The sequence below is a fragment of the Anolis carolinensis genome, chromosome 4 (genome assembly GCF_035594765.1).
Source record: "Anolis carolinensis isolate JA03-04 chromosome 4, rAnoCar3.1.pri, whole genome shotgun sequence".
Lineage (NCBI taxonomy): Eukaryota > Metazoa > Chordata > Lepidosauria > Squamata > Dactyloidae > Anolis > Anolis carolinensis.
Window position 1 is genome coordinate 70,076,112 of NC_085844.1, and position 25,703 is coordinate 70,101,814.

Consider the following 25,703-nt stretch of genomic DNA (forward strand, 5'->3'; position numbering starts at 1 on the left):
ATGAATTTCCCGCATCTATACAAATAAAAACAAGAAAATGCAGATTCCCCTCACATTCACATCTTGATAGTTCCCATGATGTTCACCAAATTCTGATGAGTTTTGGGGTTAAGCCAACTTTGCCTGCTAATTTGGGAAATATTCTGGAAACTCTGGATACTTCTGCAGGTATCACTAGGGCCTCCAGAACAATTCTATGGTATATTTTAGCTAGAATGCCAAGACATCATTAATTTCAGGTGAGAAAAATAGAATGCCAAATTAGATGAAATACAATAAAGGTCCTTGCATAATACACAGGGCTACTGTTTGTTATAGTTGTCTATGTGTGCCACAAAAGAATAGCATTTCCACAAATTTAGGTCTGGGTGACATCAGAGTAAGATTAGTGCGAATAAAGGGATCCTACTTAAATTAATTATCTAGGGAACATGAAGTTTTTCTGGTTGCATGAACTTTTCAGAAAGCATAATCATAGTCATTGTTAGATAGTGGTAGGCGCACCATTTTTGATTTAGAAATTAATTTAAAATATTTGCTGATCTATTTTTATAACTAAAAGATAGAACTGTATGATTTTTTTTCAAAGGAAAGATCACTTATTGCATCTACAAGCTTCTGAGTGTCATGAAATTGCATTAGCACTGAACAATCGGGGAAGTGTTCATGTTATTCATGGAAGCACAAAAGTATCTACTGCCAGAAACAGGAGATGTTACCAATAGGTGAAAAGCAAAAAACTTAACCTAGTCAATGTATGTTGCCTTTGTTATTGAGGAGGTTCATATAGTCTTATGGCTTTGCACAATATATAAGACAAAGTAAAAATAGCACTCAAATGAAGCTAAGTTTTTTTATTAGTGCAAAGAGATTTGACTCATTTATGTCACATATACACAGGTGTTCCATTTTTTCTACATTATATATTTGTACCAGTAAAAATTCATAGAGATGTGTTAATGAAACATACCTCCATGTGCATTAAATAGTGGGAAGTGACATTATTTTAAGTGATTGTATATTATAAAAAGCTCTGTAGAAGGTTTAACGTTGTTAAATTGACATGATATTATAATACCATGGAAGATTATAAATTACAAACTTTCCATTATGCCTTAATGCATACTATAAGAATTACAAGGTAATGGCTGTTGGTTTTACCAAGGTGGCCTATAGGCCTGTGGTCGGTCGGTCGGTCTCTCTCTCTCTCTCTCTCTCTCTCTCTCAGGAGAGAGAGAGAGAAATTAAAATTGTGCATTCAAATTGCCTTTCTCATGTAGATTATAGTTTTTAAATGTGATAAAGCTCAGACAAGAATTTAAATATATTGTCCTAAAATGTGGAAATGTCATAATAATTTTGAGAAATCAATGCCACAATAGGTAGATATACAATTCAAATTTGTCTGCTCTGATGACTGTTTATTTGAAAATTTGGCACCTAGTGTAGTGAAATTAAAGCCCATTCCTTTCTTGAACATAGGGCCTTTAATTATCTTCTTCTATTGAAAGTTAAGATCTCTTCTTCTGAGCAAGAACCATAAGTACAATGATGGGTTTGGACCTGAAAATTCTGCCTCACCTGTGTATTCAGCTAGGTCGATTATTAGAAATCACTGTCTCTTGGTTTAATGAGCTCACCGAATAATTGTGATCTTGAAAAACTCATATTTCTAAGAAAAATAGGCTATAACCCAGGAAGGAAGAAGAACAGGGTTCAGTTTTATTTTATTTCTGATTAGATTAAATGTGTCTAATAATCAGATTTACCTCAACATCTAGCCGTACTGCATGATGAATTAGAGTTTCAGTTTCAGTATTCACTCTGTATTTGCTGCTTTTATCATTTTTAAGACAGTCTCTCAACCTTACTTGAACATTTTTATTGTATGTGAATAATAGACTATGCATTGGGGTTCAATAGGTACAGTGCTGTTAAATGTGCATCTTGGAAGATTTAAAAATGAAGGATTTATTTTGTCATTCATAAAGTTGTAATACAGTCTAGAGGAACTATTTGTTAAAAGATAGCATCTACTTAACCTGCTTATTTATTTCTTGTAGTAGAAGGTTAGATCTACAATAAATACACAAGAAAATAAGTAGATAGGGGAATTTATCTTAGAAATAAGATCCCTGTCATGCTTTTGAAATGTGAAATGCATGAAGACCTGTCAGAGAGATATACGGACATGATATTTTTTTACAGTGCGTTCGGAAGTATTTAGCTATATTTGTCATTTGCTAGTGCCACCAAGCAATGATCAAGTGATATAGTAATTTCAGCCTGTTTTCGGTTCTGTATGTGTATGTGTTTGCATGTGGTTTTTTAAAATACATTCTTTGTGTTTGGAAATGCTTTTCTGGGGAAATCCAGCAATTGATTAACACAATCATAACTTGTAAAAGTGTTTGAAAAAAAAAAAACCTTTAGTGAGATTGCATCATATGAATTATGGGAATTTTTGTTAATATTTATAAAACAAATTAGAGAGTAGTACCAAACTGGTGCAGATAAAATCCACAAGCGAAGAATAATTTAGTTTTCCTGCTATATGAATATACTTGGCTCATATGGCAGCATCATATGTCTTGATTTAGTGTATATAGTCATGCATAAGCTGACCTCATATATAAATTGAGGACAGGTTTTGGGACCAAAATTCAGGATTTTGATATTATCCATGGATAACTCAAGAGGAGAAGGCATCAATGCCCCTTCGGGGGACCACTCACCCCTGGACACCCCTGCCATTTCCACATCCAGGTATACAAAAAGGTCAGAAGTAACTCATGGAAAAAAGGGGATGAGTGCTTCTTTTAGGTTTCCTGGGAATAGACTAAACTAAATGCTTGCCTTTTGCCATTCAGAAAAGGAGAGGGTTCCTTTTTTGAGAAGAGTTAAGGTACAGTACTTACATTGACCCATAGATAATTTCTGGATTGATTTTTTGACTAAACTTTCATATACACGAGTATATAGGAAATCAGCCTACTTAGAGTCTATAAAAATTAAGCCATATTTATGATAGATATTTGTTTGTTTGTTTGTTTGTTTCATTTATACCCCGCCTTTCGCACTCCATTGGGGACTCAAGGTGGCTTGAGTCCCCAATGGGGACTCCGGCAACATTCAATGCCGATTAAATGTATTAATCAGAATACCTTTGGTGTTGTATCGTTGTATGCCTTCAAGTCATTTCAAGCTTCTGGTGACCATGGGTGAACCTACATAGTGTTTTCTTGGCAAGATTTGTTCAAAGGGAGTTTGGCATTGCCTTCCTCTGAGGTTGGGAAAATGTGACTTTCCCAGAATGCTAGTCCAACACTAAAGTCACTATACCACATTGGTTCTCAAATTAGGGAGAAATAAAAATAGTATATGTTTATTGAAGGCATTGGCTACACACATTTATTCAATAACAAAAAGATGTTGATAGATTCCAAGTAATGGCAAAGTAACTTTTCCAAGCTCTGGATGAACCAGGTGAGATGCTGAGATGAGAATAAACCATTCCAAAAATTAGTTACAAATTGGGTGTCTCTATTCTCCATAGGTTTACTACTTTGGTCTTTCAGGACCACATCATCTAGATCAGTGGTTCTTAACCTGTGGTCTGAGAACTCCCAACAGGCCTCAATGTCCCCACAGTGAAGTTGCAAAGGCTTGAAGGTAAAGCTGGGTGGCTGGCTCCGCTGTTGCTTTGCCCACCATCTCTCTGCAGTGGAGCAGCCATATGACAAGAGCTATGGCAAAGGCTAGCTAACTGGGCCTGCATGTTACCTGTCATATGGCTGTTCTATTGTGTGGAGGAAGTTGGCTGAGTAACAGCAGAGCCAGCCACCAAGGCTTTGTCCTTCTTGCTCCCTCTCCCTTCACTCCTTTCCAGACGAGGGCAGTTCAGTCTCTTATCAGAAATGCTTCAACTCCCAACCAGCTGCTTAGCCTGAGTCCTTTTGTCTTAAAGTACATTTTCTGGAACTATCAAGGAGGGCTATGAAAGTCCTGACACCTTTCATAACAACATACATGTGTGAAAAATGATTCTCTGCTCTCATTTGTCTTTAATTTAAGTATAGAAACCATTTTAAAAATGTAGAATCAGAACTTAGAATATACATTTCTGCTATTAAGCATGACATAACGGGGCTTGTAAGTGAAATGCAGCACAAGTTTCTTCATGTCAAGGACAGAACGCCACAAGATCAAAGATAACAGAGTTTATTGGATTTACAGAACTCAAAATGCCCGTAAAAGACAAGGGCAAGGCAACTTAGCCTTTAAAAACAAAAAGGGGCAAGGAAAAACGTTCAAAAGATAAACCGGATTAAACCGGAGTTTAATCCGGGTAAAATCAAAACAGCTTGCTTCAGCCTGGGGAAAAACAAACAGAAGCTGGGAAACAAAGAGTTCAAAAGAATGCAACTAATTGGCAGCAGATAATTCTCTGCTGCCAGCACTATGTTTTGAGTAACTAGGAGTCACTCCTTCACACAGCAAGGCAAATTTCCAATACAAACTCAACAGCCAAGGATTGAAGCAGTAGCGTAGTCCCAATTCGTTCCGAAGGTCGAGAGGCAGAATCAGACGTTTGCAGTTTTCCAAGTCCAAAGGAGAAAGCGAGCCCGTAGTCAGTTTTCAGTCCGTAAATCCAGAGTAGCAGATGGCGTCCGTCAAGAAGACGACGGAAGGTCAAAGCTATTGAGATTAAGCAGAGGTTTTGCACAAACAAAAGCCCACACAATTCCTCCCGCCGTCTGAACCCAAATTCCAAAACAACTTACGTATCAGCACACGAAAACACACCAGTCTTTAGGAAAGCGTCCCACACAGATCCCAAGCGTTCGTCCAGATTACCTTGCCCAACGCAATTTGCAATTGCTCCCAAGCCTCATTTTATGCCAGTTACAAATCCTCATCACTATCAGCTGCCCTCCTTAACCCGGGCGTTTCCTCATCACTTTCCTCATCAGAGCTGGAACACCTCTGACTACGCCCCACAGCATCCCCAGCTGTGGATCCCGTCCCATCCCTCCAGCTTGTCCATGGGTCTAATCCTGAAGGTCCCCATTCATCTTCCATCCCATTATTGCCAGTGGCACCCAACTCCTCCCTTACCCGAGTCCAATCCATCTCATCCTCTTCCGAGCTAACCAGCTCTTCCTCCATTCTCTCCGTGAACCCCTTAAAAGACTCTTCGTCAGACGGTTCTGCAAAGATATCTCGCAGCCTCTTTCTTTCTCGCTCCTCGAGAGTATCTGACTCTCGAGGAGTCTTACGTCCACGTCTGCCAGAAGCAGAGCCATGAGGCTCAATCATAACACTATCCCCTCTCACAAAGGCCTCCTCCCCCGAAGGCGGAGAGGTGGCAGTGATATCCTCCGCTATAGCATTATGACGACTGGAGGTATCCAATTTCAACAGCGAACGATGGAACACTGGATGGACCTTTAAACTAGACGGTAAACGCAAACGAAACGCAACGGAAGAGATCTTTTTAACTATAGGAAAGGGACCCAAATACCGAGGCGCAAACTTTCCCCCAGCCTGTTTAATATGCTTGGAAGACAACCACACCAAATCCCCTTCTTCCAACTCCTCCCCTGCCTGCCTGTGGCGATCGGCCTGAGTCTTTTGCGTTGCCTTAGCTTCCAACAGTAAGCGACGGGCAACATCATGCAACGCAGCCATTTCCGAGGAGCGGTACACAGGGTCAGAAGAGACCACATTGGTCGACGGCGCCACACCTCCCCGTGGGTGAAAACCATAAGTCAGTTCAAATGGCGTATGCTGACTAGACGTGTGCACCGCATTGTTGTAAGCAAACTCCGCCACCGGTAGCCACTTCACCCAAGCAGTGGGTTGATCTAAACAAAAACAACGTAAATATTGCTCTAAGAGCCCATTAACCCGTTCCGACTGACCATCCGTTTGCGGATGAAACGCTGAAGAGACGTTTAACTTAGTACCTAAGCACTCATGGAAGTGTTTCCAAAAGCGTGACACAAATTGTGGAGCCCTATCCGAAATAATCACCTCAGGAGCTCCGTGCAAACGGTAGATGTGCTTAGTAAACAATAAGGCCAATGTAGGGGCCGCCGGAATGGTCGAACAGGGAATAAAATGAGCCAGCTTACTAAATAAATCCACCACCACCCAAATACAAGTATAACCCCCAGACTTAGGCAAATCTGAAATGAAATCCATGGAAATGATTTGCCATGGCCTCTCAGGAACAGGTAGAGACGACAACAACCCTCTAGGGCGCCCCACAGGCGTCTTACTCTGCTGGCAAACAGCGCAGCTGTCACAAAAGCGCAGAATGTCTTGCCGCATCTTTGGCCACCAGTAGCTCCTGGTAATGAGCTGCACGGTCTTGAATCTGCCAAAGTGCCCAGCCATGGGTTCATCATGGTGGGCTCTAATTACCTCTAACCTGAGGGCCCCCACTGGTACATAGACCTGCCCCCTGCGTACCAATACTCTGTCTCGGTCTTGTAGGTGAGGCAGTATTGTACGGTTACCTGCTGACAACAGCATGAGTTGTTCCTGAGTCCACACATCTTCTCTTTGGGCCTCAATGATCTGGTCATGTAACCCGGGCTCATTATCTACAACACATAGAGAGGCAGTAGGCAAGATGGTTTGACATACTACCTGCTCATTGGTCTTAAACTCCGGCTTGCGGGACAAGGCATCGGCCCGCAAGTTTGCCTTCCCTTCCACAAATTGCACCTTGAAGTTAAACCTGGAGAAAAACAAAGCCCATCGGATTTGACGCTGGTTTAACTTTTTAGCTGTTTGCAAGTGCTCCAAATTCTTGTGATCAGACCTGACCACGATTTGGTGCCGCGCCCCTTCTAGCCAGTGCCGCCACACCTCAAACGCCACCTTAATCGCCAACAACTCCTTCTCCCATATGGTATAGTTCTGCTCAAATGGTGTTAGTTGCCGCAAATAAAATCCACAGGGACGCAAGGTCCCTGAGGAATCTCTCTGAGACAATACAGCCCCCAACGCGTAGCTAGAAGCGTCCGCTTCTACCACGAACGGTTTGTCCACATCAGGGTGTGTTAGTATGTTGTCTGACTGAAAGCTAGACTTTAGTTGCAAAAACGCGTCGTGAGCTTCCCGCCCCCACACAAATGGCTGTTTCTTACGCAGGAGCTGCGTCAAAGGCACCGTGAGCTTGGCAAAATTCGGGATAAACTCCCGGTAGTAATTAGCGAACCCTAAGAACCTTTGCACATCCTTCTTGGTCTTGAGCTCCTGCCATGAGTTGACGGCGTCAACCTTATGTGGGTCCATTTTAAGATCCCTACCTGACACTACATGACCTAGGAACTCCACTTCAGGCACATGAAAGACGCACTTGGAAGCCTTGGCGAAGAGCCCACTAGCCCGCAGGCGGTGCAGAACCTGCTTGACATGCTGACGATGTTCTTTCTCGTCCTTAGAAAAAATCAAGATATCATCCAAATAAACCACCACAAATTGATCAATTAGGTCCCTAAACACATCGTTTATGAACCTCTGGAAGACCGCGGGCGCATTGCAAAGTCCGAAAGGCATGACTCGGAACTCGTGGCATCCGAAACACGTGTTAAATGCCGTCTTCCATTCATCACCTTCCCGTATTCTGATTAAGTTATACGCCCCCCACAGGTCAAGCTTGGTAAAGACCTTAGCCCCTTGCACCCTTGATAGCAGTTCCGAGATTAAAGGTAGCGGGTACCTATCCCTAATGGTGTATTTGTTAAGGATACGATAGTCGCAAACCAACCTAAGGTCCCCAGTCTTCTTGGTCACAAAGAATACCGGCGCCGCAGTTGGAGAGCTAGATGGGCGAATAAACCCCTTGGCTAAATTCTCATCTAGGAACTCTCGTAAAGCTTGCCTTTCCGGTACAGTCAAGGCGTACAGCCTTCCCGCTGGCAATCTTGCACCTTCCGCTAGTTTAATGGCGCAATCATACGGCCTATGCGGCGGTAACTTGTCCGCTTCCTTTTTACAGAATACATCAGCGAACTCCCCATACTCATCAGGCACTCCCTCCATATCAGGCTGAGTAGTATTCAGAGTACAACAACCCTGCCTCTTTAAGGTCAGCTTACGTGCCACCCAATCTACTTGTGGATTTACTACGGCTAGCTAATCCATCCCTAAGATCACATCGTATCTGGGCAAGCTCGTAATATCCCACACAAACGTTCCCGTTACTCCCTGCACTTCCCACATTACTGCTGAGGTCTCATGGTTAACCACCCCAGTCTCCAATAGTCTCCCATCCGCACCTTCCACCCACACGTCGCATGCCTTGCGCACTATAGGAATGCCATGCTTCCTAGCAAACTGAATATCTACGTAAGAGACCGTAGCCCCTGAGTCCAGCAGTGCCAAAGTAGAAACAAGTTCCTTTCCCCCAACAGATAACGTAATGGGTACGAAAACATGCTTCTTCCCCTCAGCTGACTGCTTTAGAAGCCCTAATGCGTTGGACTCACGTCGCACTAGGGCTGGCCTTTTCCCGACAGCTGGGAAGGTTTCACATTACAGTTTTTGGCAAAATGCCCAGCATTCCCACAGTACAAACACAACCCCAGCTGCCTCCTACGGTTCTTTTCTTCAGTAGACAGCTTTTTAAAGACCCCAAGCTCCATAGGCTCTTCCCCCATCACCACAGGTGCCTTGGTTACATGCATAGGTGGCGCACACATTGCTTTTGAGTGCTTACGGGACTCGAACCTGGCGTCCAAATGCAGCACTTTAGCTACTAAGGCATCCCAATTTTCGGCCGGCTCCAAGCGTGCCAATTCGTCCTGGAGGTAATCACTTAAACCAGCAGTAAACAAAAGCATGAATGCATTTTCCCCCCAGTCCAGCTGGTGACGGTACAAATTAAACTTATTTAAGTAATCCAAAACAGTCCCCTTTCCCTGTTTCAACCGATACAGAGCCCACCCAGCATTCTCCGTACGGAGGGGATCCCCAAAAGTGTCAGTTAGAAGCTTCTTGAAATTATTCAAATTGTCCTTGACTGGGTCATTTCCCAAAATCAAATTGGTGGCCCATTGTCCTGCGGGACCAGTCAACAAACTCAAAATAAATGCCACCTTGCTAGTGTCCGTAGGGTAAGCATGAGCACTGAGCTGAGAAAAATAAAGCTCAACTTGTGCCAAAAAAGTTGGCAGTTTGCACCTGGATCCGTCAAAGCGTTCAGGGGTCAAAACATGTCCTTTAACAGCATGGGCTGCTTGACTGACGTTAAAGGCCGCCTGTAATTGGTCAAACTTAGCCTTTAACTCATCCATCGTCTTCCTGACGAGATTTATTACTGCAGTAAACTTTTTTATGGGCGTTGGGCAATCTGTCAAGGACAGAACGCCACAAGATCAAAGATAACAGAGTTTATTGGATTTACAGAACTCAAAATGCCCGTAAAAGACAAGGGCAAGGCAACTTAGCCTTTAAAAACAAAAAGGGGCAAGGAAAAACGTTCAAAAGATAAACCGGATTAAACCGGAATTTAATCCGGGTAAAATCAAAACAGCTTGCTTCAGCCTGGGGAAAAACAAACAGAAGCTGGGAAACAAAGAGTTCAAAAGAATGCAACTAATTGGCAGCAGATAATTCTCTGCTGCCAGCACTATGTTTTGAGTAACTAGGAGTCACTCCTTCACACAGCAAGGCAAATTTCCAATACAAACTCAACAGCCAAGGATTGAAGCAGTAGCGTAGTCCCAATTCGTTCCGAAGGTCGAGAGGCAGAATCAGACGTTTGCAGTTTTCCAAGTCCAAAGGAGAAAGCGAGCCCGTAGTCAGTTTTCAGTCCGTAAATCCAGAGTAGCAGATGGCGTCCGTCAAGAAGACGACGGAAGGTCAAAGCTATTGAGATTAAGCAGAGGTTTTGCACAAACAAAAGCCCACACAATTCCTCCTGCCGTCTGAACCCAAATTCCAAAACAACTTACGTATCAGCACACGAAAACACACCAGTCTTTAGGAAAGCGTCCCACACAGATCCCAAGCGTTCGTCCAGATTACCTTGCCCAACGCAATTTGCAATTGCTCCCAAGCCTCATTTTATGCCAGTTACAAATCCTCATCACTATCAGCTGCCCTCCTTAACCCGGGCGTTTCCTCATCACTTTCCTCATCAGAGCTGGAACACCTCTGACTACGCCCCACAGCATCCCCAGCTGTGGATCCCGTCCCATCCCTCCAGCTTGTCCATGGGTCTAATCCTGAAGGTCCCCATTCATCTTCCATCCCATTATTGCCAGTGGCACCCAACTCCTCCCTTACCCGAGTCCAATCCATCTCATCCTCTTCCGAGCTAACCAGCTCTTCCTCCATTCTCTCCGTGAACCCCTTAAAAGACTCTTCGTCAGACGGTTCTGCAAAGATATCTCGCAGCCTCTTTCTTTCTCGCTCCTCGAGAGTATCTGACTCTCGAGGAGTCTTACGTCCACGTCTGCCAGAAGCAGAGCCATGAGGCTCAATCATAACACTTCATGGTTTAGAGTTCAGGGATGATGATGATGATTATTATTATGATGATGAATCAGTCCAATAAAAATATTATAATGTGTTCATATTTACTCATTTCTCCCTTCTCTCCAAACTTAAAGGCCCTTGATCAGCAAATAAACATTTGGTGCATTTTAGGGTTTTAAATCTTGAGTTACATTTTCGGGATTAGTAAGAACAAAATATATTCTTCGGTAAAGAAAAGGTTAATAACCACCAGTCTAGTTTAGCATTTTATTCCCAAAAGTAGAAAATCAAATGTCAAGAGTCAGACGCCAATTAGCGAACAAAAATAGAGTTTATTCAGCAGATAAGCCAAAAAGTAATGTTAACACAGAAAAAACCTTGAAACACTTCACTATCAGTGCTTCAAGAGCAGTTCAAACAAAAATATAATTCAGCAACACAAGCAGGTAAAAACAAAGCTAAACAAACTTAGTGCAAACTGCACTTTCTGAGTCCAAGCCCTGCCAGCCGGCTCTGTAGTTTTCAAAGGAACAGTTCCCAAAAGAAAACACCAAATTGGTCAGGAAACAAACAAACAAACTAAGAATGCAGTAGACTGCTTCCACAATGTGGATAAAGCCGAAGGCTCCAAAAGGATGGTGAAAAGACGTCGTCCGGGATTCCAAGGTCAGGTCAGGAGATAACAGCGGTGTCCAAAGAGCAAGCCAGGAGTCAAAAGCCGATAGTAGTCATCAATCACAGGGCGAAGGCAGTAGCAAGGTCAAATTCCGATCCAAGGTCTGAAGAGGGTGCAGTCATCCAAAACAGGTCGACGATAAGACACAGCGAGAGCCAAGCTAGGTGATAACAGCAGATTCAAATCATAGTCCAAGTCCAGTCTTCATGGAAACACAGAGATCCCAATGGCGCCTCCGCAACACCTTGCCACACGCAAAGTGCAGTGGCCAAACATTCCCATTTTATTCCCCTTCCTCCTGGGTGACCAAACACTCACACCCAAACACCAGGTGTCCCAAATCTACTCAGAGTCTGAGCTCCACACAGCTAGAGCTCGTGGATCTGGAGTACGGAGTCCCAATCATCCTGCCCACACTTAGCCCCATGAACACTTAAAGAACCATCCTCCCTTCTCCAAGCATCCCAATTGGGATCAGCTCCTGCAGAAACCCCAGGTTCAGAAGTATCCATAGACCCCAAATCCCCAGACATCTCCGGTGGCTGTGCCCATTCAGTGCCCGCTTCCCCAGCCACCACCTGTTCCTCAGCATCCATCTCCCCATCTGAATCTTCCTCAGAAGATCCCCCATATAACTCTCTAAGTCGCTTCCTGCGCAACTCCTCCAGTGAACCCTCATCACGAGGGTTTTTTCTTCCTCTTCGAATTCCATCCCCATCAACCATAATCCCCGAAGGCGCAGTCACAACATCAAATGTTTGTAGAATTTTATCAACAGGTAGTATCCAGCCAATGCTGCTCATTTCCAGCACCTGCTAGTCAAAGATAAGTGGCATCCAAATACAGAGGTTCTTCTCACCTCTTTAAATTAGTCATCTTTGTATCAACATTCTTAATACCTCTAAAGTTGCAGTGTTGAAATGTTAAATAAACCATTTCCATTTTTTTTAAAAAAAAAACAAGTTTTTTTTTTAAAAGAAATGAGAAGAAAGAACACTTGAGCCAGTGGAAACAAACTGATTGGACTGTATCCTGAGAACTGTGAACAGAGAAAAACCTACAAGATTGAGGAAACCTTTGTACAGTATAGGGTCAGGACACTTAAGCAGAAAAAGCGAATGGGTCCTGATGGGAGCAAAACAACTTCCATAAGTGGAACTAGTACTGTATTTGTGTAAAGTCCCTCTGCATGGCACCCATCTCATACTATTCAGAAGACTCTCACTTATGGTTAAAAGGCATAGAAATGTCCTCCCCCCATGACTTGCTGCTCAAGTTTCTCAGAGTCCAAACCACTTTTATAGAAGCAAGAAGCATCTTAGTTCAAACTAACAATTTTTGTGAGTTTACAGCAAAAGTATTCTCTATGATGGAACTCCATCTTTCCTGCTAGTACAAATTCCTGTGCAGTGGTTAACCAAATATTAAATTAAGGAATAACAATTGTGAGCTTTATGGAGGGCTGTGGTTACTAGAATTGCTTTTCATAGAATGATAGAGTAGGTCATCTAGTCCAACCCCCTGCCATGCAGAAAAACACAATTAAAGCACTCCCAACAGAATGACCATCCAGCCTCTGCTTAAAAACCTCCAGAGAAAGAGACTTCCACTCTCCAAGACAGCATATTCCACTGTCGAACGGCTCTTACCATCAGAAAGTTCTTCCTAATGTTTGGGTGGAAACTCTTACCCTGCAAAGCAGCAGAAAACAAGCTCACCCCTTCTCAATGTGATGTCCTTTCAAATATTGAAACATGGCTATCACGTCCCCTCTCAGCCTTCTTTTCTCCAAGCTAAACAAACCCAGCTCTCTAAGCTGCTCCTCAAAAGGCTTGGCCTCCAAACTTTTATCATTTTGGTTGCGTTTCTCTGGGCACATTCCAGCTTGTCAATATCTTTCTAACTTCTAGTGAAGCCTAAGAAGAAATACATTTGGAAAACCTATTTTGTCTTGAAACCATATCTAGAAACAAAATGCATTGCCTCAAACTAATGTCTGGCTTGAATGAACAATTGACATCAAATGCATTATGAAAAATAATCCATATCAGCTAAAGAAACAGTGCTTGCAAAATGTGAATAGCCATATGTGTTTATCGTGAGCATATGAAATTTATACTTTGGGCATACTACTGGACTTCATGCAACTCCCTCGTGTAGAAAGGTTGTGTGCAAGATCATCCTGTGAGACACAGGACCATTGACCATATTTCTGTGGTTTGCTTCTGTAATGCTTCAGCTGGAACAAACGGGCCAGCTGCAAAAATTATATCATATGAGTCTTACACAAACTGTATTGGCTGCAAGCTTGATTTCAAATTGAATTCAAGGTGCTTGTTTTACTATTTAAAGCAGTGGTTCTCAGCCTGTGAGTCCTCAGATGTTTTGACCTTCAACTTCCAGAAATCTGAACAGATGGCAAACAGGCTGTGATTTCTGGGAGTTGTAGGCCAAAACACCCGGAGACCCACAGGTTGAGAACCACTGATCTAAAGTAATACATGCTTCCAATTTATTATGCATTAAAGAGTGAATCACACATCATATGGGCCCCTGTATGCTTAGAACACTCTTGAGAAGTCAATATTGTGAATATCCGTTGGAAGAGTAAAAAATAAAATTTGTTTTTCTAAGATACTTCTGAACAATGAACCCTTCTTTGCTTTAGTGTATAGTAGTAAAGTAATCTGTTTCTCAGTTTGCTGTTCTTTTTGTATGGTTTTATTATTTTACTGTGTTTACAAATGCAAATTACCTCAAATTAACTTTCAGGTATTACAGATATATTTTGAATAAATGATTGATGCCTTTGAAGGGAGGCAGACTTTTTGTGCCACCCCTTAACACCTGTTTTTAGTAGATTTGAGTGTTTTTTGTTTACTACAGTAACCGTGTTATTACAAGTAGTATTTCACCTCTGCACTGCAGCAGCAAACAGCAGCATGGCACACAGTAGTGTGATTGTCTGAGTAGTTTAGTATGGATAGCTTTTCATTTAGCCTTTGCTCTGACAGCCCATGCCCTGGATAAGTGGTGTAGGCCTGTACAGGTGAAATCTATTCTCACATTTGCCTCAGGGGTGACTGGACTGTAACAGAATTTTTCAAACCCGTTGGGCCCAACCGCAAAGCAGAGAATAAATGGCTGAAGTGCCAGGTCTCGACAGAAAAATCAATGCTTGGTTATACAGACATGACAGACCAGGTCTGCAATTCTCTTCATGAAAGTCTGTGCGTTTACCACACTTCGGGTTAAAAACATGCTTTTTTGTCAGTCTTGGTGTGTGTGTGTGTGTGTGTCTGTATTTATAAAGTTAATAAATGGCTTTCTTCTCCTTTGTATACACAGGAAATTTACATGTCCTTTGTGTGACAGAAGTTTTACCGAGAAGTGGGCAATGAATAATCACATGAAACTTCATACAGGAGAGAAGCCGTACAAATGCTCATGGCCTACTTGCCATTATTCCTTCCTCACAGTATCAGCTATGAAAGACCACTATAGGACTCATACAGGTTAGATTCATGCTTTTTCTTTCTTGATGATGGGAGAAGAAAAATGTTGGGTTTGGAGGTTGTGGTAATGGATTCTTCTGACCCTGAAATGACTGTTTAAGGAGACCTTTTAATTCTGGAACATTTAATTTTGCCAGGATTAGACCTTTCTGCTTTTTTATAGTTAATACTTCTCTCCATGTTGGCATGAGGCTCTCCATGGAGAGGAGAAGGCTCATGCTACCGGTTTCATAACTATAGTTCTTTATTTATTTTTTTAGAATGTGTGGCATAAATAAAAAAAAATAAAACCCACAAATTATTGGACTTTAGTGATTGCTGCAAAACATGGATTATGCTGATTTTTGACCTGGGTTTATGACAATATGCCAGATTTCTGAGTTGGGGGGGGGGGGTAAAGGCTGTGGACATAGCAAACCATATATTTAGTAAGGTCTTTGCAAAAAAGCTAGAGAATGCTACTATTAGGAAGATTTGTAATGGGTTGACCAACCAAACCCAAAAGGGTGTTTACCACTTGAGAGAAGTGACTCACGGGATGCCACAGGGTTCTTGGTCCCTGTTCTGTCACGCGCTGGGCCTGTGACTGATTGTCTATTATATAGGACGTACACTTTACGCCCAGCGGGAAGCCAGGGTGCCTAAAGAAAGGTTGTTGAGGAATTTCCCTGAAAAGATGGCCTTGAAGTCTTTAAAGAAATAACAAAGTCTTTATTGACAAACAAATAATAAATCTTCAAGGAGTCTTGTCCCCATGGGACAGGTGATTGGCTTTGAATAACTGTGAAAACCCTCTTATAACGTCTCCCAGGCTATCTATTATCTGGGCCTAGCTGGTCTGGGACCCACTGCCGACTCCAAGTGTGTCTGGTTGTCGAGTGGACCTACCAGCCAAGGCTTGCAGATGTTTCTGTGCTGTTGTTCTGTATCCTCGGACGGTCAATATCCCTGGTGTTCTTGAAATATGAAGCTTTTTACGGGACAAGCTGGTCTATGTCCTATAGTTGAGCTTCCTAAGTGAGGCTAACTTAAAAATGGCTCCTTCCCTCCCAGAGCCCTGAACAAGGGGCGGAACCAAACTTAATGGTGGTTGACAGGCGGCCTGTCCTATAATTGCAAACTTTTGCAGAAAGAAAATAAAGCTGAAGTTTCTGGTACAGCTGTACCAGCACAGTCCCACTGTTATTCAATATCTTTATCAGTGAGGGCATGCTTATGAAAATTACAGATGATACCAAATTAAGATTTATAGCTACTGTCACAGCAAATAGGATCAAAATTCAAAACTGCCATAACAGATTGGAGAGTTGGGCCAAAACTGAACAAATGTCAACAAGGAAAAATGTAAGGTACTACACTTAGATAGAAAAAATAAAATGCACGGCTATAGGATGGGTGACGCTTGGTTTGACAGCAATACACGGGAGAGGATCAAGGAATCTTAGCAGACCACAATCTGAATAATGTGTTCAGATTGTGGCAGTTAAAAAAGTCAACTCGATTGTAGATTGCATCAATGGGAGAACAGTGTCGAAATCAAAGGAGGTCATAGTCCCACTTTATTCTGCTTTGGTCTGACCTTACCTGGAATACTGTGTCCAGTTCTGGGCACCACAATTCAAGAAGGATATTGAAAAGCATGTCCAGAGAAGGGTAAACTGGTAAAAGATCTGAGAGAAATCTAGATATGTTTAGCCTTAGAGAAGGGAAAGTTAAGAGATGACATGATAACCATGTTTAAATATTTGATAGGATATCATATTGAAAAGGGAGCAAGCTTGTTTTCTTTTCCGATATTCCAGAGACTAGGATACAGAGCAGTGTTTTCAAACTATAGGAAAGGAGATTTCACATAAACATTTCTGGATGGATAGAGTGGTTTGACAGTTGAATATGCTGCCATGGGCTGTGGTGGAGGATGGATGGCCATTGGACAGAGTGGCCCTTGTGATCTCTTCCAGCTTTTATAATTCTACGCAATGCAGACAAAAAGAGTGAGAGAGGATTAATTTGTGATTAATTGCTTCTATGCTTAGCCTTGACCCCTGTCCCCAAAAGCATCTTCAAAATTATTCAGATTTACTTTAATGTGTTTACTTAATGAAGAAAACTAGCTTTATTGCAATTTCTAGGAGTAACATGCTATCATAAATAATAGTAAAGTTGTTATTAATCAATATTTCCAGATACTGAATCAATTATGAGCACTGTGTGTTTCATGTGAAAAAACAGAAGGAGATGCAAGTGTCAGTGCAGTTATTCTTATGGAAAGCTTTATATTTGATCAAAGGAAGAAAATACTGTACAAACAAATGATAATTTTGGATCTATAATAATGGCAGAATTTGCTGAAAAATATATCCTTACTTCAGGTTTATTCCATTCATTTCTTCACATGTTCTTTTTTGCTCTGTGTACAAAAGGCAGGATATATATTTAAGCAAATTGATTAAGAATTAACCCAAGGATAGTTTACAGAGAAGGAATGTCACTACAAATCTCCATGCAAGCCAATCGTAACTAAAATATCTGACATTTTTAATACTACTTCTGATACAATTTAAAAATATATGTGAGCAAATATCAGTTTTATATAGAATTTGGTGGGGACTTTACCACAGCATGGGAAAAGCCAATAATATTTATATTTTTGGATTAAAATTAAGACATTTGCAAGTTAAATACATTGGGACAATTCCCGTGAAATACCTATATGTGTTTCATAACCAACCATTATTATTAACTATATATAATGTCATTCATACAAATTCTTCAAATTTCACAAGATTCTTTAAGAAGATGAATTATTTTTTAAGAATATGGAGTCTATGTTGCTGTATGGGGTAAATTGTAATATTGTGGGTAATAATATGGAAATGTAAAGAAAAACTGCAGAAAACTATTGGAGAATATTGTTATTGTTTGATCCTTAGAAAAACAGTGTACATACTGCTTGGTTACAAATATAAGAGATGAATAAGATGATGTAGAAATCAAAATTCTCTAGGCGTTTCACAGGGAGATGAAACAGTGTCCTATTAAATTAAAAAATATTCCTGGAAAGATTTTTTTTCACAATTTTCTGTAAATGAAATGAGTTGTTGCTAGAAATTATAGGTTAAAAGTTCTTCCAAGGCAGTTTGTAGGAAGCCTGGGCCTCCTTAGCTTCTTTGACAAGGGTGTTGACGATTTAAGGTCTCCAGCCTGCCCTGAGAGATCACTTATATCGAACAGCAGATGAAAAGCCAGTGCAGATGTAATTTATCGTCGGCGTTTCCTTCTAAAGAATAATTGTGGAGACTTGGTTAGATCAATAATATGGATTTTTGTTGTTAGGTCTTGTAGTCTGCACCATAATGAGAGATAGGGGACAGTGGCTGTTTTCTAATAGAAAATAAAGGATTGGTTTCCGTGTCTTTCTACATTTGAATGCAAAATGGCACACTTGAAACTAATTCAAGTTGTTAAGAAAAGAACCATTTTCTATTACATTCCTGTTATCATATAAACATGGCATGTTAGATCAGCCCCCTGTACCCCAAGTGATATATTGCCCCTTAGATGCTTCTCAAAGTTTAAAGGTTGTAACTTTTGGAGGAAGACTGAATGGAAAAAGTGTTAAATATATGGTTAAAGGGTGAAATTTTCTGCACAGTTTTTTGTCCTGCGACATAGCTATGGGCACTTGGTATCTGATAAGCCTGTTGGGATGTCTACATGCAAACCACACATTTTGGTGTGCTCCATGCAAAACTAACTCTAAGCCATGAAGGATATGATCATCTGAGAAGGCATGATCTTTTACTTGCATGCATAAAATAACTTCAAACCAGATAATGCCAGCTTAAATGGAAATCAATCCAAAGAAAAACAGTAGGGGCTAGCACAGGCATGGTCTCTGTTTTAAAAACTAAGACATTCTCATCTCTCTTTATTAAGAATATAGGATTTTCCATATATAAAGAATACACACAGCCATAGAAAGCACAGTTTTTAGGGGATCCTAATGAGGTAGTAAGCATGATGCTGTTCCTGCTTAGTTTTGAGCATAATATGGTTTCCTTATCAGCATAAAATCTTGAGGTTCTCCCAGAAATGTGATCCACGCTCCATGATAGCCTGTCACTGATGAACAATTTGCTGGTAGGCAATGAGCAGCATTTTAGTGTCAAGCATAAATCTTGGTTTGAGATATTGAATTGGATAGTTCAAAAGATTTATATTTCTAATTGATTAATTAATTAATATTTAATTAATTATAATGAGGCTTCTCAGTTAGCACTGTAATACTAATTAGCTGAAATTGCCGTGTTTTAGTTACTCTTTCCCTGGAATGTTTTAAAGTTTGCTGGGAGGAAATGAACATTTTAATTACCATTATTCTCCTGCCAATGTTTTCAACACTGAATTTCTGTTTGCACAAACTGGAAGTAATCATCCTTACACTGCCCCAGTTGAGTAAACATATATCTTTTTGTTAGGGCAGGGATTGGCAAGATGTAAAGGCTACATGTAGCTCCCAAGCTTTTTTTTTTTTTTCAACCACTGGACTACCCTTTATTCTGACAGAAATAAAAAAAAAACATGTACACCTGTCCATCAGAGAAGAAAGGCCAATTCAGTTCAAGACACTGTTCTTCTAAACCTATTTGAAATGTAGCCAGTCGTAGCCTGTGTGTGCCCAAAATCGGCCTGACTTGGGAGATTTTAGACCACAGTAGGGCTTCAATTGAACTAAGTATTTGGAAAGATAGAAGGACTTCGGGGATATTCCCTGATACTCAATTATTATTGGGCAGGATGGGAGAAAGTAGGAACCAATCTCAGGAAGGGGAAGTCATGGTTATGGTCACAAGAACGGTCTTTTTCAGTAAGACCAACCCTACTTTCCATGTTTCCTCTACATCACAGCTTTCCATACATTTCCTGTTGGTGGCACACCTTTTGAACATGGATCATTTTGCGACACAGTAGTTCAGTTTAGCAACTGGAGATTAAACCAACCCCTTGTAAGAGATACAGACACACACATAAAGTAACAAAATGTATGGGGACACATATCTCATGAAAATCTTTCATTTGTTTTTCTTAAAAATATATGATTTATTGCTTATTTAACGTAGACTCAAAGGTTTCTCATTATGTTTGCATGGCATGCCTAGCCTACACAGTGCAGCCGACACACTGACATGTCTCGACACACAATTTGGAAGCTCTGTTCTAGGTGTACATCCGGTAGTGAAGAACAAAAAAACAAGTCTCTTTTTAGAAGGAAGAGAGCTACAGAGTTCACGAAGCCAAAATATCTATGTTGTAAAACTATTAGGAATCGGGAAATGGCTCTCCCATGTCCTGTGGAATTCTATATAGTGTTAATGTGCTTCTTTGTGAGCTGAAAATGCAAAAGCAATTTTGTCATTTATCTGAAATACTTTCCCAGTTCCTTTAATTCGCTTCCATTGGTATCTGGGTGGGAGGGTACAATTTGTCTCCAAATGAGCCAAATGACTCGTTTGTGTGTTAAAGCTGCATTATAATTTCACTGGCTCTCTCCAAGGTTAGTATTATTATTCTATAATACCCTTTTTCGTTGGTCTTCTGGGAGGAATCTGCCTCACATGCTTGGGCTTTACTGACTAAAAATGCTACTGCAGAATGATATACTGCATTTATATATTCCAAAAGCCACATTTTCTCTGGAATAAAAAACTTTATAGGAGTATATTTGCACACTTTTAACAAGTAGCAATGCTGCCAAATCTATCTTTTAATGGTTTCAAAGGCGTAGAATAAATATATACCATTAAATACGAACAATACAAATATTACTTCAGTTTCTGAAGTAATCCCTAGACTTGTTTTCCTTTATTGTGAAAGTTTCAGAAACATAAACAGCTTTGAGCTGCCACTGGTACAGAATAAAATAGGATTTTTAAAAATATATTGTTTATTTCTGTTTCTGGAAAATAATTTAAATCCATAATTTACTGGGCGGTTCTTGAGGAGGACTGTGATCAAGTCTGTTAAAATTTGCTCAACATCTTTATTTTATTGGTAAATTCAATATATTTTTATTTAAGCAAAACCATATATATACTGTATATTAACTTTTCCAGGCAGCCTTTCGTCAGCACAGAAAGGCCAGATGTATGGGAATTGTAAAAAATCAGGATATGCATAAAAACTGTTCAAGTGCATAAAGCAGCCCCATCTGGAAGACATCTAACAGAAATGAAGTTGTACAAAACCATTCCATTGATAATAAAGCTAATTTTTATGGGTCTGACAAGTATGTAATTATGTTCAGTGGTGCTTTTCAGATTTTATCACAGTCAATAAACCGCAGTGGTAATTTCATTCCCATTTGACATATTTACATGGAAACATTTGATTGGAGGAATTAGTAACCCTGAAAGCCTTGATAGATATGTTTTAATGATCTGTGACCTCCGCAGTCCCTCATCTGTTTATTGTTGCAACAGGCGAGAAGTCATTCCTATGTGACCTTTGTGGCTTTGCTGGCGGGACACGTCATGCCCTCACCAAGCATCGAAGGCAACACACAGGTCAGTTAAGCTGTTTTTTACCCTTTGCTATTTTCTCTACAGCCAAGGACTGTCATCCAGGCTGGGGAGTAAGAGAAATTGTATAACACAGCGCAGTCCAGAGAGTATATCTGTTCACTGTTTGTTTGGGGAGGGGAGAGTTGCCTTTACAAATCAGTATGCCTGAGGTTTGTCTCAAATGCATTTATTTTTTGCATATAACTGTATTGCTTTTCCCTTCAGCATAACAGGTGTCTCTCTGAAAATTAAGAAGTATTTGCCGTTCATTTTCAAGGCCCAACCAAACATTATATTGTGTTAAGATTGTGTTAGAATCTGTGTAAGAAAAAAGGAAAGTTCACATTAAAGGGCTGTTAGGTACAACCATCATTTAAAGGGAGATATTATTTCAATGCATGTGATTTGCAACTTGTTTGATATGTCATTGATTTTCACTCCCCAAACTTTCCAATAAAAATATAGCAATACTAGGCTGCATCAGGGAGTGTATAGTGTGAAGATCAAGGAAAATAATTATACGGTTCTGTTCTGCTTTAGACAAATTCAGCCTGGAATACTATGTCCATTTATGGGCATTACAATTTAAGAAGGATATTGAGAAGCTGGCTCATGTCCAAAAGAGTGTGAATCTTATGGTTTCTATATCTCACGTTTTGACCCATTATTTGGTCAAAGGTTTGGAAATAAAGCCCCATGAAGAACGACTCAGGAAGCTGGGTATGTTTAACCTAGAAAAACTGAAGATTTTGATGTGACATTTATAAATACTTGAAGGGCTGTCATACAGAAGATGGAGAGAGCATGTTTTCTGCATTTCTAGAGTAAACACTGGAGTAGAATGCCTTGGAGGATGGTGGACTCTCCTCCTTTGGATGTCTTTAAACAGAGGTTGGATTGACATATTTCAGGAATGCCTTAATTGTGTTTAGGATACAGGACAACTGGATTGGAGGCAGAACACTAAGAAGTAGTACTCTTAATAGGTTATTTTGGTGTATATGTCAGGAGCGACCTGAGAAGCTGCAAATCGCTTCTGGTGTGAGAGAATTGGCTGTCTGCAAGGACGTTGCCCAGAGGACGCCCGGATGTTTGATGTTTTACCATCCTTGTGGGAGGCTTCTCTTATGTCACCGCATGGGGAGTTGGAGCTGACAGAGGGACCTCACCCGCTCTCCCCGGATTCGAACCACTGACATGTCAGTCAGCAGTCCTGCCAGCACAAGGGTTTTACCCATTGCACCACCGGGGGCTCCTCTTGATCGGCTAAAAGTTAAAGATTAGTGAAACATGTGATGCAGCAGGCAAAGATAACAATACCAGACTGCATCAATACGGGTATAGTGTACAGATCAAGGAAAGGAGTGGTACCATTCTGTTCTGTTTCAGCCTGGAATACTGTGCCCATTTTGGGGCATTACAGTTCAAGTGGGATATTGAGAAGCTAGATCATGGCAGTGAGATAGTCCTTATTGTCCCTTCCAACTCTGTGACTCTATGTAACTAAAAAAGTTTCCTTTATATTCTAAAATGCAAATTGTTACTGGTGCTTTAATTGTTTATCCATGAAAAAATTATTTTCCCAGGATAGAGGAAAGGGAAAGTTTGGATTGAACTAGTTTAGATTAGTACAGTAGAGTCTCACTTATCCAACATAAACGGGCCAGCAGAACGTTGGATAAGTAAATATGTTGGATAATAAGGAGGGATTAAGGAAAAGCCTATTACACATCAAATTAGGTTATGATTTTACAAATTAAGCACCAAAACATCATGTTTAACAACAAATTTGACAGAAAAAGTAATTCAATATGCAGTAATGCTATGTAGTAATTACTGTATTTACGAATTTAGCACCAAAATATCACGATGTATTGAAAACATTGACTACAAAAATGCGTTGGATAATCCAGAAAGTTGGATAAGCAAGTGTTGGATAAGTGAGACTCTACTGTATTACTTGTTACTCCATTTACCCAGAGGGAAAGAGGGAGCAATGGATAATATCCCTTTCTGCCCCCTAGTGAAGAATTGTAGGAGTTCCTCTTTTGCTCAAAAGCATAGGACAGGAAATCTACAATGCATACATTATCTGTTAGTATTGCAGCATGATAAATATGCGTATTTGAGCTAGATCTCGCTCATGCCACATTTTAGATGCTAAGAGTGTAAATCCATTTTTCTACACTATGTTCTCCATGTTGTAGAAAATTGGAATATAGGAACTGGAGTGTCATGGCTAATTTGCATAGTTTGCCAATACATAATCTGCGTAATTTGAATAAAATGTGCATGAACTTTTGTTATGATAGTGCTTCTTCAATCTCCATTGTGAAATTGGAAGTGGCAGTTCTTAGGAGGTTTTCTAGATGATCATTGGTTGACTGAGATAAATGCTTCTACTTGGGTTTCAGCTATGAAATGTTAAAAAATGTATGTACTGGCAGATAAAGGTCAGTTTCTTGGCAGGCTGTGAAATGTGATAAAGTTTTTCAGTTAGTTGGGGTGACAAAAAGCCCTTGTATTATTAACCTCAGTTGTTCAAATTATGGGTAAGCCCTTTCAAACCATGAGATATAGAAATCATAAGATTCGAAAGCATAATGAATGTAAGTATGCTTTACATTTACCTTCTTGTTTCTGAGGATGAAATCATGTAGTCTTTCCTAGACATTTTCAGGCTTTTTCAGGGTTTCTGCAAGCAACAGAATTCGTTGTTATTTTTAATATGTTCATTTCCAATTTGCCCATGTTTTAGAATGTAATGCTTGTAGTATTTCAAATGGAGGGAGGGGGCACTCAGTAAGATAATATGCTTTGCTGTAATCAACATCTTCTTTTCTTAAGGAATATTTTGTCCAAGATGAATTTTCAGCATGAATATGTTTCTGTATAGAAAGTGGTTTGTACTCAATCATATGTCCCATCATATGCAGTGAACATGCATATCAGCAGCAAAATGCCTTAATTCTTTTCTTAAAGAAGATGAGGCATATAGCTATTCTGTCTCTATCGGCTGCTACTGTTTCTATTCATTGTTGTCATCACATAATATTTTCTATCCTATTACATTTAGCCTCACAACAAAGGATGATGCTTATTTATCCTTTTCAGTGTTGTTCTCCATTTTACAAATAGGCCTGATGCTAAGAGATCTCTTCTCCATTTTATAAATAGGAATTTAATCCATCTCTCATTGAAATCATATCCCCCCCTTTAATTCATTTACTTCTGAAGCCTTTGTTTAGAATAAATATGAAAATAATTGGTGACTGTATCTGGGAAATCTTACAATGCTTTGTATTAAAACAGATCATTTTAGACAGCTAGTTGTAACCAATGATGCCATTTCAGGTTGGCATTTGTTGTTTTGTACCACCCTAGTAGAGTTTCCCCTGCTCTGAATACAGGAATTTACAGGTTATAGATCATGGAGCCTGCATCGAGCCAGCCTAAGTTTATGTTTTATGTCAGGACTGGAGTCTCGTTATTACTTTGCTATTAACTTTATACTATATAGGACAGTATCTCAGAGACAGAGGGATCTATCTTTCTGGCATTTATCCGCCTCTGTGGCACAAACAATCAGAGATGATTCTTTCACAGAAAAATTACCTAGGTATACTACTTTCTTCACATGGAACAGCACACCATACCTTCCACTGTGTTCGGTGTATTTAGACCAATGCCACAATGTTGTGCAGTTTTTAGTGGTGCCATGTCATGTGCCTTCTCCTCTCCCTTTTCTTCCTTGTTTTACTTCTTTGCTTCACTGTGACTGGCTCCCGCATAACCTTTTTGACATAGCCTTCCTTGCACAGAGTGTCCAAGCAAATTATAGACATGTTTGAAGTGGTCTAAATGGCTTAAATAATTCCTAACTGCAATACAAACTGTCTAGGGGGTTGACACAAGACATCTCCTGATCCAAGATTTACTGTTATCACCTGTCACAGACCCTTGATTCAAGGGCAGGAGAGCCAATCCTCAGAGCTTAATAAGCCTCCTCACTTCCTTTACCATCTTGGCATCAGGTGAAATGATATCCACCTGAATGCTTTTTTTTGTCTGTCAGGTTCTTGACAGTGGGGGAGGATTGACTCCAGGTTTTAAGAACTCTTTGTTATGTATCCCTATGACTTTGTTGCTGTTCTTGCTTTTTAAATTTTTCCTTTCACACTATGTGCCACATGCAAGTGTATAGGAAAGTGAGTTTTGAAGTTGCAAGGTTTGAGGATTTCTTAAAAAAAACTCTCAGCATCTAGGGGCACTGATTGCCCTCTTCCGATCTACATAGAGTACATTGGGTTTGGTGATGGGTTTTCCACATAGACCCTCTATGAAGCCAAGACTCCATTCTAAGTTATCATTTATTGCTGCTGCTGCTGCTGTTAACAGTAGAAGAAGGAAATGAATGAATGATTAGAACTATTGTAGAGAAAGCACAACCTC

The 25,703-nt window shown here is 40.4% G+C and overlaps 1 protein-coding gene across 1 annotated transcript in view; it reads left to right on the forward strand.

Moving 5' to 3' along the window:
* znf407 (zinc finger protein 407) overlaps window positions 1-25,703 on the forward strand; it is a 394,840-nt gene that overhangs the window by 219,019 nt on the left and 150,118 nt on the right. Inside the window, exons 5-6 of the mRNA XM_062980599.1 lie at window positions 14,522-14,688; window positions 21,171-21,254. Coding sequence (XP_062836669.1) covers window positions 14,522-14,688; window positions 21,171-21,254 — 251 coding nt within the window. The remainder of the gene's footprint in view (window positions 1-14,521; window positions 14,689-21,170; window positions 21,255-25,703) is intronic.